General features: G+C 42.9%; 1 protein-coding gene across 7 annotated transcripts in view; it reads right to left on the reverse strand.

Annotated features, from left to right (window-relative positions):
- The window catches only part of WSCD2 (WSC domain containing 2), a 1,176,783-nt gene that overhangs the window by 180,967 nt on the left and 981,071 nt on the right, over positions 1-14,745 (reverse strand). For all 7 annotated transcript variants that reach the window (XM_069214798.1, XM_069214802.1, XM_069214803.1 and 4 more), the window contains one exon: positions 7,459-7,623. In XM_069214798.1, coding sequence (XP_069070899.1) covers positions 7,459-7,623 — 165 coding nt within the window. The remainder of the gene's footprint in view (positions 1-7,458; positions 7,624-14,745) is intronic.

Below are 14,745 nucleotides of genomic sequence, written 5' to 3' on the forward strand. Positions count from 1 at the left end.
TAGCAAGCAGTACAAACTCTTTTGGATAATTAACTCATTTTATTTTACGAAGCAGAAACCCCGAGGTTAAATACATTGCTCCAATAAACCAGTGCAAGCAGGCATGGCGGTCTGGAAGGTGGAGGAAAGCGGGTTGTGGAGCGGTAAATTGGGCACGTTGCTGCTCGGATTACTATTTTATTGACTTTATTGTCGATGCATAGTGCACTCTTGATTTTTGTACCTAATACATCATATTATCTGTAGAGTCAAAGGGGCAGTTCTTAACATTTTTAAAGAGTCTGGGTGAAAAATATATAAACATCAAAGAAACCACAGTATCATTACAATTGGCACGGTAAACAGAGTGGGGATTTATTTTCGTTCTATTTTTGTAGCTTTTGTGCCATAATGAATGAGTGGCTGACTGTATTTACATAGCACTGGTTTCAGAATTATTTTTTTAGAGCTGGGAGGCGGATTGGGGGGTTCTGATCAAATAATTTATGTGTGTGTTTTGACATATATTTGTACTTCGTTAGTCTGTGGGCTCAATCTACCCTCAGTTCTTAGCAGATGTTACACCACTCAATTTATCAAAAGCAGCCAAATACAACTGAGGCAACATTATAGGTCCTAAGTAACTACACAATTTCTGATGTGGTAAATTGAGGGTCAACACCTTATTTTTACAATGACACCAAACACTGCTGCTCCGCACTTTAAGAAGCTTCGTTTCCTGGTTCACAATCACCCCAATACGATAACAGAGAAGGAACAACTGTCCTTGATAATCTGTCAAGAAATAACACATTTTACTTCTCCTTAGTTACTTTGGACAAATACTCCTGACCAGGCAGAAAGCTATTCTTCTGATAACTGGACTTTTGTATTCTAAAAGTTGTAGAAAATAAACAGCCTATAGCTTGGTGACACACATGGAAAATTGTACTAGGGATTTGTTAAGCAGATGGCACCTCCTGTATCTAATGGGAATTTCATTGGAATGGGATCCCAATAGGCGCACCTTGCTTCCATTGAAAATAGCTATTTCGAATCACTGTCTGCAAAATACGGCTCCAATTCAGCCCGTGAATGTGTTTTGCCATTTATTCCTTTTTATTTTCTAGAAACAAAGGCTGTTGAAAGTGGTGACTCGTATCCAGGAAGATACTAGTCCAGATTTCATACTTGAATCCAACACCGAGCACAAATACTTCCGTTAGGATAGGCTTCACTTTCAAAACAAACCCTCAGCCTCAGCATATAACCGGATTCATATTTGCCTAAAAACATATTGCACTTTTGGAGTTTTCTTACAATTCCTAACCATGCACCAACTTTGAAGCAGGTTTATTGATGCCATGTTCTAAGATCCCTTTTCGGATACTAAATTCGTTTTTTAGGATGGCTTTGGCCAATTCCTAATTCGTAAAATAATGAGTGCTGGCACTATTAATTCCGTCGTCCTCCTCTTTTTCGGTTTGGGTGTTTTCTTTCTCTTGCTCTCAGGAAATGTCTGAAGAGGTCAAATGAGCACCAATCCCCAAAAATGAGTGCAGTGGTCTCCACCGGCAACCACTGGCTCAAATTAAGTACTTGGTTTTGCTCCTCCACGTATGACATTCATCACAAGAAGCGTGCTAAGTGATGTCGTACCGCCCCCACCACATTATCTAAAATGGAATTTGTGTATTGGTATTTTTTTTTATGCCTCAACAGTCTTAGGAGGTTGGCTGAGGGAGGCCACATTATTTGTTAGAGAATAACACTGATAGAAAGGTCTCCGTGCTCCCAGCATTTCATTTGTTAGCATCCGCCTGTATCTGTCCAACTGTAGATGAACGGTGTGAAGCAAAACAAAATAAGGTAGGAAGATGTACCAGATAGTTTACCATTCAATACATGCTCCATTGCATTTAGTAGTTTTTGTGCGAAATGGTTTAGTGACTAGATTGATTACTGCATGGATTCTGTACTTCAGAGTTGGAAACTTTCTCGTAAAGACCGCATCCATCTGCTTACACTGCTTCTTGAACTTTGTGCATTTGGTACATTTGGTAATACGTTGAAATATCTACATTTTTAGTGTCCAGTTTAAATTAAGATGCAAAGGTAGTAAACACATATTTTACAGCTCGAAAGTGTATGTAATTGTACATGCTTCTGAACTGTATACATTAAATGAGTGTTTCTCATATCATCATATTGGGGCTGTTTTGAAATCTGGTCTGTACTTTCTTCTAAAAATAAGGTTCAATGAGCACTCCCTTCTGAATTTACTGAGCCATTTGCGGCCATGGTGGACAGTCCACTGTTCCACACTTTTTAGATAACCCTGCCTGTCTTGTGGGTATCTTTATTCTGTGAGGGGAGTTGCCATTGTGTTGGCTCCCTCACAATACTGCAGGTTTGTTGAGTGAGCACCATGTTCAAGGGACCCACTTCGAAAACATTTTTGTTTAAATAAAACAAATTCCCAAACTAGTTGTTTGGTGTCTCTCAACAAAAAACTAAAACGTGTGCAATGTGCCATGTATTTTCTCCCTAATGTAAAGATCATTCTAAATTTTCGCTGTCTTTGTCTGCCATGTATTGCATCAATGGCTGGGAATATCAGTGTCCTTGTTCTCAATAGGGAGAGAGGATCATCACTGTTGTCCTTTGATGGTCATGCCACCTAGTCAGAGGCTTATGCTGATGCAACCAGCAGATGCTCTGTCTATGTTAATACAGTGCTCCGCCCGAATCTGCCAAGAGAGACGGCACCACAAGTCTGGTGGGTGGGAGAGCTGCATAATTCCAGCAATGCTGTGTGTAAGAAGCTGGCTCTGTATATAATATACCAAAATGGGGTATAGTGTGCACAGAGTCCATGGTTTCCTCATAGGCTTAAAAGAGGCTAAAATAGATAATAATAATGTTATCTTTTGTGGTAGTGTGGTCGAGCAGTTAGACTTATTAAATGGTAGTCCAAATCATTTGTTGTACACACACAGTCAAGAAATGAGACAACACTTAATGGCTGACTCCAGGCTAATTGTATTATATAGCAAAATATATATGTTGTTACTTTATTGCTAGAACCAGAATAACTTTGTTGCAGGTAAGTACAGTTGTCAACAGGTATCAAGAATATGTATCAAATGTACTTTATTTTTTGTAGATAAAGCAGTTTACAAGTAAGTAACACTTTTCTATTTCAAAAGTTGGCACAGTGCAATTTTTCATAGGAGTCAATAGAGTCCTGGGGGGAAACTGTTAGCACAGAAAATAGGTACATAAATGACTTACAATTCCAATCTTTGGGGTTAGGATGTCCACAGGTCAAAGTTTAGGCTGACCCCAAAAGTGTACCACCAGCAAGACGGGACCGGCTGGGTGCAGAGGTCAAAGTTGGTGTCAGGTTCACAATGGAATCCAATGAGAACGGGGGTGCTCGGTAGGAAGCAGATTGCAGGTAGGTACCCATGCTTCCAGGACACAGGCCTGGGGAGTTTAGGTCAGCACCAGAGGGGGCTACAGGATTAAACCAAACACAAACCTTCAGCAGCACAGGGGCAGCCGGGTGCAAGGTGCTAACACAGATCTGTGCTCAGAGTGCTTCTCAATGGTGGTCACAAAAGAAGCTGCAGGCTGAGTCCATGGGGTCGATCCTGGAAAACCAAATGCTGAACAGGCAGGAGAGGTGACTGCTGGATGTTGCTGGACCATTGGTCAGATTCCTGAAGAACAGGGGGTTGCGGTTGCAGGGGTCTTCTTTAGCATCAGGTATCTTTGTCAGATTGTGTCACTGTCAGAGGAGTCCTCCGGTTTGAGGCTGCAGGCACTGTTGTGTTGGCCGGGAGGGGCCAACCCAGGAGGGACTCAAGGTTGGAATCACCTGGGGACCTTCTCTGGACTGGTGGACCACTTTGAATAGGGCCGTGGGCATCGGGTTCAGAGTGGGCAGGGCTCACAGATCCGAGTGGTTCTGGAGTTCTTTTGGAGATTTCTTGTGGACAGGGCTGCTGTCCTCTGGAGTTCCTGGTTCTCCACTGGTGCTCTGGGGGTTTGTAGAGGTTGCTGGTCTTGCAGGATGCATCGCCTTCTTGGAGCAGGGGTATTTGAGGCTACTGAGAAGGCCAGTAGGCCTGGGGCAAAGTCAGTTGCATCTGGAGTCTTCACTGCTAGGGTCAGCTTAGCAGTCCTTCTTCTTTCTTCTTCTTCTTGAGGTCACCAGGAATTTGATGAGCTAGGCTCAGGGGAGTCCCAAATACTAGATTTACGGGTGTTACAGGGGTCAGAGGGCAGTAGCCAATGGCTACTATCCCGGAGGGTGGCTACACCCTTTCGGTGCCCACTCCCTTTGTGAAGGGGGGCATATTCCTAACCCTATTGGTCCCTACCCTCCAAAACAAGATGGAGGATTCTGCAGGAGAGGGGGTCACTTCAGCTCTGAACACTTTAGGGGTGGTCCTAGCTGCAGCGGTCACTCCTCCCTGTTGTTCCTAATTTTCCCACTGGACCTGCCACCAAAATTGGGACTTGGTCCTGGCGACGGGCATCTGCCCTGGCTGGAGTGCCCTGGGGCACTGTAACAGGAGGCTTGAGCCTTTGAGACTGACCACCAAGTGTTACAGTTCCTGCAGGGGGGAGGTGTGAAGCACCTCCACCCAGAGCAGGCTTTGTTTCTGACCCCAGACTTGTCTGTTAATGGCAGGCTGGTACAGATTGGTCAGTTTAAGGGTTGGGTAATTTACAGGGGGTATCTCTAAGATGCCCTTTGGGTGCATTGTACAATAAGTCCAACACTGGCATCAGTGTGGGTTTATCGTGCTGAGAAGTTTGGTACCAAACTTCCCAGCCTTCAGTGAAGCAAATATGGAGCGGTGGAGTTCGTAATTACAGACTTCCAGCCCATGTACTTAATATGGCCACACTGCACTTATAATGTCTAAGAATGGACTTAGGGCCAGATGTAGCAAGCAGTTTTGCCCATTCTGTGTCCATGGGAAAATGTGTTGGTACTTATGGCCCTTAGATACTGTAGGGGCCTATTGCTCATGCAGCTATGCCCTCACCTGTGAAATAGTGTACCCGGTCTTAGGGCTGTAAGGTCTGCTAGAGGGGTGACTTACCTATGCCACAGGCAGTGGTTTGTGGGCATAGCACCCTGGTAGGGGTGCCATATTGACTTTACCTTTTTATCCACACCACCACATACAATCTGCAATGGCAGTGTGCATGTGCTTTGGTGAAGGGTCCCTAAGGGTAGTACAACACATGTTGCAGCCCTTAGGGACCCTCCCTGGTCACAGAGCCCTTGTTACCACTAGTACATTTTACAAGGAACTTAGCTGTGTGCTAGGGGTATCCCAATTGTGGATACAATGGTACAGTTTAGGGAAAGAACACTGGTGCCGGGGCCTGGTTAGCAGGAACACACCACATACTCAGTCAAGTTAGCATCAACACCAGACAAAAGGTCTGTGTGTGGTGGGAGGTAAACATACCAAAAAGGGCACTTTCCTACACTGTCCACTTTGTTAAACTTCAAATAAGGCTATATTTATCATTGAATATCAGTTTATTATATGCCAAATCTGGGGCAAAAGGTTTATTTTGCCAGGTCGAAAACTGCACCACAGGCTGCAGCGGCAGGCCCAAGACATTTTTTCAAAGGCTACTTTTTTATTCTCTGATTTTAACAGTTGAAAACGTTTCCGTTTCCATATTTGATGGCTGCATCATCTTTTGCTAAATCCTCAAATCATGGAATGCCTGCGGTTTTACAAACCTCCTTTTGGAAAGGCTGAGACAATAGTGGGTTTTCAGAATTTCCCATATTCTGGCCTTCAGGTCGAAGCCTGGAAGCACTCTTCCATTCTGGTGGCCTATTTGCCAACAAAATATGTTTGTGTATGTTGTGTAGTGCTTTGTGAGACTGGACAGTTGATCTTGAATAATTAAATGGGTGTGTTCAGTTTTAGGAAACTCAAGAAGTAGATCACAAAGTTATGTGGATAGTGGCTTAGATGTATGACTCAATTTGTGTGGTACCAGAATATTGTGACCCAAATATCATATATAAATATTGTCCTAATTATGGTTTACCAAAATATCGCCTTATGGTAGTTAATGATGGAAAGTCGGCACCCAATTGAGTGATATTTTTGTAAACAATATGAAGGACAAAATGTTTATGGCAGACAATATTTGACATTATTGATATTCTGAAATACAAATCACGAGCCTCTTTCTTGACACATTTACACCCTAGAGCTGTGCCTTCCATCTCATCTGTGCTATGAAGAGTTAGTATTTACGACTCACTACTTGAATCTCAGCATAGCCTGTTGATTACCTACATTTCTATTGGGAAATCACCAACAATTGACAGGTAAAGTTTAGAATAGTTTCAGGAACAAATTCACAGGTAAATTTTAGAGAAGTTTACACAGGCCATTCCCTGACATGGTTACTCCAGCCCGTTAGAAACCTGCACCAAAAAGAAGGTTAGGCTGTGCAGTATTTGGTTAAGTTCAAACTTAGTGTCATAAGTATGAACAAATTTCCTCATAGACACAGAATGGATAAAACCCTTTGATACATCTGGCCCTTAGTGTTCTCAGTAGGAGGTACAACAGAGTAGAACTTACCACTGACACCAATCCCAAACCTTGTCCTGAAAAACTGCAATAAATTAAACTGACAATAATTTACAACATGGTGAGGCAGGGCCAACTTTAGGATGCTGCGGCCGCATCCGGTGCTGACCTGGATTAGGGGATGCTGACCTCTGGGGGGATCTCTGTGTTTACCAAAGACTTACAAAACGTGTGATTTAAAAGCACCTGCTGATAAGTTCCTTGTGCATCCAGCCTTTAGGAAATAATTAAAATGTCAAGATACCTCTTGTGATTAATGCTCCTGCCAGGGAGAGAGATGGGAGTTTTATTTAGCGGCAGCTTTGAATTGATATAGAGTAGCACAGAAGGTTAATATGTCTGCAGCAAAGAACAGAACTATGTTTATGTGGATAGCTGAGTGGATTTGTAAAGTCAGCCTTTACCAATGCTTTAAACTCAAGAAATGTATGTTACAGGGGCTATGGAGAGATGATGGGCACTTTTGCCTGGTGGTAGTGAGGGAATCCGAGGAGGAGGCCATGGGGGCACCAAAAAAGTCTGTTGCACAGGCCGCCACCAGCGCTAAAGACGGCCCTGTAGTGAGGGAACTGTCATATAACTGTTAGCAAACAGAAGTACTAGCAGGTGTTAGTAGATATCTTAGGAGTATCGGCACCACATGCCTTTTGAGGTATAGTAGCAGACACAGAAGTGTGTAGGTTTTAGTTGATAAAGAGTCCCCTAATTTGACTCGATTAAGATATTGAATTGTTAATTTGAATATGTAATAGACACTTGAGAAAGCAAACATAACATCTTTCACTGGGCACCGTAATGTGAATGGGGATACATCATAGAAATATGTCACCTTTATTGTAGAGAGAGCCATCAAAGTAGTAGCTCCCAGTGTAGAAGCCAGTCGCCAGCTCAATGAGATGACGCGCCCAAGTATTCCCAGCCCCTGGAAAACTTGCCAGGGCTATGACTTTTTTAGATCGCGATGGTAAAAATCTTCTGTCCATACATCGATTATCTAGAGAGTGAAGAACAAAATTTGACACCTATTAGAATCAGTACCCACGAAGACTGAGCAGTAAGGGTTCCTTAAGAGATATATAATCCCACCTCACCCTCCGAGCATTTCTTTAATGTATTTTATACTGCAAACAGAGTTGATACAGTACACATTTCTGTTCAAAAAGTGGCCCCCATTGAACTAGAGTTGCCCAATGCCAGGATTTCCTGAGTAGCATCTAAGCAGGTAAATGACTCTCGTTTACATTAACTGCATGCAAATGTAATTCATGTGGATCTCCTGAATCTTGCACAGTTCGGCCCTTGGGGCCAATTTTGGACAGTCCTACAATAGGCTGATCCCCAAAAAAAATTAAAGATGCCAAATTACATTATTTTTATTGATCATCGTTTACTTGGAGGAGAAAACACAATATATACTGAAAAGTGGAATAAACACAATTATGGCATAATTTTGCAAATATAAATGTATGGTGGTAGTATTTCAGTAACAAGATAATAAAGTGAATATGTCTGAATAGTTGACTATGCATAAAGGGCTACAATCTTTAAATATACAAATCATTGATTTTTATCTTTATTCTTATCGATTAACACATTTCGGTGATTTATTCAAGGCAATAGGAATATTTATCAAAATCTATGACAATCACAGGAGTACCCTCTGTGCAAAAAGTGAACTTCAGAAGATTGTACTCGATGTGGACGTTCAGTCGAGACACACATGGCAGAAATGTATAAATTCACATGTTTTTACTATACTTTTTTTCGTTTTTTTTTCTTTCTCACGTAGAATAATTTTCTCCTGGAACCTGGGTAAATGTAAAGCAAAACTTATTTTCTTCAGGGTCACATTTTGAATGCCAGCCTCAGCAAGACATTATGGCCCTGCAGTTACAATGTTCACTGTGGACCATCTGCTATATTGATGGACTGTAAATATTCACAAATGCAACATACTAAAGAAAATGTCCACTATCCAGATTCTGTGAAGGAGGACCAGGGAATTTCCACGTGCTGGTCTACTTTCTATGCACAACATAGCATTATTTGCATGTACAACAAAAATTGTGACTCGGCTCAATAATTATAAAGTGTGAAATGGCATTGAAATAGTAAATGACAAAACAGTTCACAGAGAGGAAAACGAGAATGGGAAGTTATCAGTAGAATCAGACCTGAAATTAACAATTCCCCAGAAATTACTTATTCCTCAGGGAAATTTTAACGTCCCCATTAATTCTGCACAATTAGAGTTAATAGGACCACTGGTTCTGCTAAGCCTGTGGTGCGATATTATCACTCCCACACCCGGGGACCTCTTAAAGAGGCCCAGAATGTTTTCGGAGGTTAAAAGTTATCCATATATTGAAAAACATATCATCACTGTGGACAGAGAATAGGGAAATGAACAAAAAGAGGAGAAGCAAATAATTGCTAAAGCCACTTTACATTTTATGCATGATGCAGTTAGTAAAATCTGAAGTGAGCAAGCATATTGAAAAAAATATGTCAGCTGCTACTCAGTTTACGTTCTAGGTACCAAGAGTAGAAACGATGATTATGGATAATACTCATCTACCTAAAATAAAAAAGCCAGGTTTGATTTGAGTGTCCACATTAAAAAAAAAAGTCTCTAAGACAGTGACGGCCGGCAGTTTTAGGAGGGAGGGGGGCGGACGGCACACTTGCACTCATTCTTTCACACACACACATGCACGCACATTCATTAACACTCATCAACATTCAAACATGCATGCATCTTAGAAGGTAACCCTTTGGCTGCTTCAATGCAGTCCCTGTATCCAACCTACACTTCATCACAGTCGGCTTGAACTTGTGACTTTCGGTAGTGTGACCAGATGAGTGTGAGTGGCACTTTTTGCTTTTAGGAGCTATTTTAACTAAAACTTTAAAATTGAATAGCTCTTATTCTACTGATTAGACTGTCCTATTTATCATTTTATTTATTAAGAGTTACTAGTTTTCTCCAAGTTAAGCCAGACTGCTTCTGTGACAATATAAGAGAAAGTTAAGTACAGGTTAATTTTGTTACTTTTGTGATTCACCCTGACGATTGAGGTTCCTGCCTGAGAGTGGCTTTCATCCCTCTCAACCACCCTTCTCGACCAATACACTCCTGCTATGTTCTTTCCCACAACAGCAAATCAGATTTTGCAGGAGCTAGAGGAGAAGGTATTCACCCTTGGGGAGCCCTCTTCGGCTACAGGTTGCAGCTTTGGCTCTCTGGAAGAATTTGAGCTCCAAAAAAGTGACTAAGTCCAAAGATAGAAATCTTCATCAGATAAAAGTAGAAAAGTCTTGGGTCGGCAAGGGACCATCCCCGGGGCCAAAATTCAAATTGTATCCTCTCAGAGCTTTTCATCCAAATGTTAGTGGCTTCACTGGGACCTTTTCCAGCAGCTATCAGATAATGTAGCTCCCTCCTTGGCCACAGCAGGGTGCCTTACCCTGCTGAGGATTTCTAACTTTCATTAGAGAGAATTAGGGTTGTAATGTACAAAGGTAATTGTTTGCAATTACCAAATATCAAATCTTAGCAATTTGCTATTTGGTAACCGTAAACACCAATGTACAAATGTTTCTCTGACAAATTTTGTGATTCATAGTGAGTCGCAAATAGACCTACCTCATAAAAATTAATGAGGTAGTTCTCGCTTTGCGACACATTTGGAATCGCTAAAATCACAGGGATGGTGGCCTGCTGGGGTCAGCAGACCACCACATCTGTGATCGCTTTGAAATAAAGCAATCTTTTTTTTTTTAAATTCAGCCTGTATTTTCCTTAAAGGAAAATGGGAAGCATTTCAAAAAGAATGAAACATTTTTTTTTCCATTTTTTAAGACTTGGCAGTGGTCTATGAGACCACTGCTTCTCTTAAAAAAAAGGTTTTTAAAAACATTCTCAAAGGGGACGTGGTTCCTTCAGGACCCCCTTCCCATTTGTAAATGGATTACCAACAGCTTGAAGTTAGTGATAAAATGTGAATGTTTGCGACCACATTTTGCTCACAAAACTTCATAGATGCTACTGCGATTCAGTATTAGGAAGGGGAGACCTCAACATGCGCCTTCCTCATATCAAATCGCAAACCAAAATTGAGATTTGGTAACAGGTTACTGAATCTCTTTACCTTTCTGTATCGTAAATAGGAGTCAGGCATCTCTTTCTTGCTCCTCTTATTTACAACTGGAAAAAGATCACATAGGGCCTTTTATGATTCAGAAAATCTTCCTAACTCGTACAAAGACTTAAAACATTCTAAAAAGCACTTTTGAGGTTGCATCTCCCTGTGATTTTGCAAGTCACTTGGTTTCCAACTGGAGAGGGACTTTGGCGGACATTACGACATTGGCGGTAAGTACCATCTACCGCCGCAGCAATGGCCGCCAAAAGACTGTCCCCGCGGCTAACATCTGTCTGCCAAATTGTGACCACAGCGCGATTTCGGCCACAAGAAGGGCAGAAATCTGATCATGGCAATACTGGAGGATGGTGTTAAGGATGCGCTGTTACTACCAGCAGCGTTACGCCAGTAGACCGCCACCAGACGTATTATGAAAAATAATGCAGCCTGGCGGTGTTCTGCTGGCAGGCACTGCTGGCAGTAGCAGCGCCCCATCCCGTCCCCTGCCGGAAGACCCCCTGGATGCAGGTAAGTTGGGTTTCCAACAGGGGAGGGGGCTGGGGGGTGTTGTGTGTGTGGGGGGGTGTCTGCATGAATGTGTGAATGTGTGAGTGTGTGTGTTAATGAGAATGTGTGTGTAGTGTTGTTTGTGTGCGTGTATGCATGTGTGAGAATGAGTGTATGAATGGAAATGTGAATGCGTGTCTGCATGTCGATGTGAATGTGGTATGGATGTGTGCGTGAATGAATGGATACATGCATGTATGAATGTGTGTATGTCTGTGTGAGTGAGTATGTGTATGCGTGGTGCATGTCTGAGAGTGTGCGTGTATGAGGGCGGGGGACTGGATGGGGGGAGCGTGGATGGAGCGGGGTAGGGGGCATCTGGGGAGTGTTGGGGGATGGGTGGACCTCCTATCATTGACAGGGAAGGGATTCCATGTCACTGGTAGGGCCCACCGCCGTGGTTTTCGTGGCATTACAAACACCACAAAAACCATGGCGGTAGGCAGGGTCAAAATGCCGCCGTTGGTTCGTTAGGGGCCACAGTTCTGGAGATTCTTATCTCCAGCCCGGCAGCTGCTACCACCACGGCGGTCGGTGTCGTATATTGGCGGGTTGGCTTAAGCCAACCCACCAATGTCATATTGTGGCGGTATATACTGCCAGCCTATTGGCGGAACTACCGCCACATTAACACCGACCGCACGGGTCATAATGACCCCTTTGGTTATGAGGTCCTCACTGCCTTTTGAATTGGTCATTATGGGCCAGATTTGTAGTTTGATGGAAGCAATACTCCATCACAAAATTGTCGGATATCCCATTCTGCTTTATTACACGTGCTATACGATATAATGTCACTGCAGTAAGGCAGAGAGGATATATTCGCTATGATTATTACGGAATAACCCTTCAGCCAATCTCTAAATCAGGACCTATATTTTGCTAATAGCAAAAGGCCTATTGTCCCTATCTGATAATCTCCTATCACACTACCTGACATCAGCAAACAGAAAGGTGATGTGCTCATAACCAGAGGACAGCACAATAACCTACAGACAGTAAGGAGATTGAAAAACATGACAATGCAGCCAGCTTCAGTCAGAAGAGACACGCAGAGGAAATGAAAAAGGTATTCTGATGAAGTAATATTGGGATGACAAGTAGACAAGTCAGCAGCAAAGTACACAATAGAACACAAAAACCATTACACTGTTGAAAGTTCAGGTCATTTCAGTTTCCAGTGTGCTGCAAAAACACAATGATGGAGAAGCTAAAAGCATGCATATTTCATGTATTTACATGGTAAAACTATATGGCATGTTTTAAGGTTAACCAGTGATTACCCCACGCCCATGTCTTCATTGTTAATCGTAATAAAAATGTAATTTTCAAAAACTACAAAGTATGAAATAAACTGTGTTCTAATAAACTGAGTTCACAGATCAGCTTTGTCAATCTGTTCGAAGCTATGTTTCAGATTTTATTCATAAAGTAAAGGTAAGTTTACAGCTTTATTAATCTCACTTCTTTAATGTTTACATTGCAAACTGGTCTTTGTACTTGCATAACTTTTCAGTATTCGTCATCGGGGCAGCTTCTTCATAAGGGCGGAGGAGCATCACCCCCCCTCCCGCCAGCAGCTGCAAAACCTTGCAAAGAAAAGGATAATAAACTATGTTTATTATCCTTTTCTTTGAAGGGTCGGGGCCACTGGGGTGACTTGCACTGAGGGGGAGTGCACAGCATTCTCCCTCACTGCGCATGTATGTTTGGCCGACTGTCTCGGGCCGGCCAAAGACACATGCACAGAGGGGTCTCTCCAGTCAGGCAACACAGTTGCTGGGCTGGAGAGAGCCTGCACAGGCTCCCAGTCTGCCTGGGAGTACCCTGGCTGGGTGCCCCCAGCCAATCCTGACGCTGCTTTTAGCAGCGTCAGGATTGGCCACAGGGCAAGCTTGGAGCCTGTGCCTGCAGCATCCGGACGAAGGCGAGGAGAGGAGCGGCTTGGCGCGGGAGCAGAGGTAAGTTTTTTACATTTTATTTTATTATTAATTCCTGCTGTGCCCCCCCACGCGCACCGCCGCGCCCCCCAGGAATCCCAGCAAGCCACGACTGTTTGTCATGCACTGCTTTGCAGTGAAATGCCTTTTTTACAATTCACTTTGTAAATACTTGAGAATTCAGCACCACTGTGCACCTCTGGCCAGTGGTCTTCTACTCTGAACTTTAATGTTAAAATAATATAGTTTAACTGATTCTTACTACTAAGTATACATAGGGTAAAATCCTAGTGCTTAATGAGCAAGCCCAATAATTTCCTGAAAGTTACATCTTTTCGAAGAAATTGGTGTGCTCTAATACACCAGTATAATGGAGTTTGTTTGGGCCTGGTTCAGTAGCCCATCTGCTGAGTGCCCCATCAAAAATACTACTTGTCCCTCACAACTCGAGCCAGGTTTCCCCTCTATGGCCAAACCATATGCTATGTGCCCCATCAACACCAACCCAGGCCCCGGCCCATTCCTCCTGTGCCCCCTACCCACCAGCTCACATCCCCACTGCCAAACTCACACAATGCCACCATTTATCCTGTCCTGTCGCCCCTGTTCCTTCTATTCTGTACCTTATTGTTATTGGCATGTCTACTTTTATCCCTGCTACCCTTCCCTGCTTTGGTGTGCTTGCTGATGTCCCCAGTCGACCCAACTGCTGCGGGTCTCAGTCCCCAGTTTTCTATTGATTCTCCAAGTCCTTTATCCATCTATCTAGCTACCCCACTGTACTGTTTGCTCTGGCTCCTATCTTCACCCATTCCACCTTAGTGGCACTGCACTTGTCCTCGCTACCTCACCGCAGTCTTAGGGTTGCCACCTGTCTGGTGTATTACCAGACTGAGTAGCATTTTAATATCCCAGTCGATACAAATACTAAGCATGTCTCTCAAAACCAGTATTATTCCCCCTGATCTGTACATACTTTAAAAAAGTATTTCTAGGAAAAGCTACTTTAAAATGTGTTTCCATAGCTACCCTTTAATGACCCTGACTAATAATTAATGTTAATAAAGCTATAAAGGCCAGGTTAACATTGAAAACAGACGATTTTATTTAAAGCAATATTGTGGCTCATGCTGGGGCCTGTTCAAAAACTTAGATGGTGAACCAATATCCTGTACTTTTCTCTGGGAAAGGTGGCAACCCTATTTGTAGCCAGGTTCGTGCTATACCAACCAACAAATAAACATTTGTATAAACATACATTCAACGCTTGGGTAAGCCAATTAGTTTGCCTGAAGGTGAAATTCGTGGGCTCCCAGGGATTCTTATGGGCACTCTGACGATTCATATCTTATTTGACTTTTCAAGGGGCACAGAGAAGTGTTTATCCTAAGAGTGGACTGCTCAAGGGGATGAAACTAGGACTAGGCCTAGTTCTCCTTCTCTTGTCTGTGGATGCTACAAATT

Source organism: Pleurodeles waltl, chromosome 11 (assembly GCF_031143425.1).
Source record: "Pleurodeles waltl isolate 20211129_DDA chromosome 11, aPleWal1.hap1.20221129, whole genome shotgun sequence".
NCBI lineage: Eukaryota > Metazoa > Chordata > Amphibia > Caudata > Salamandridae > Pleurodeles > Pleurodeles waltl.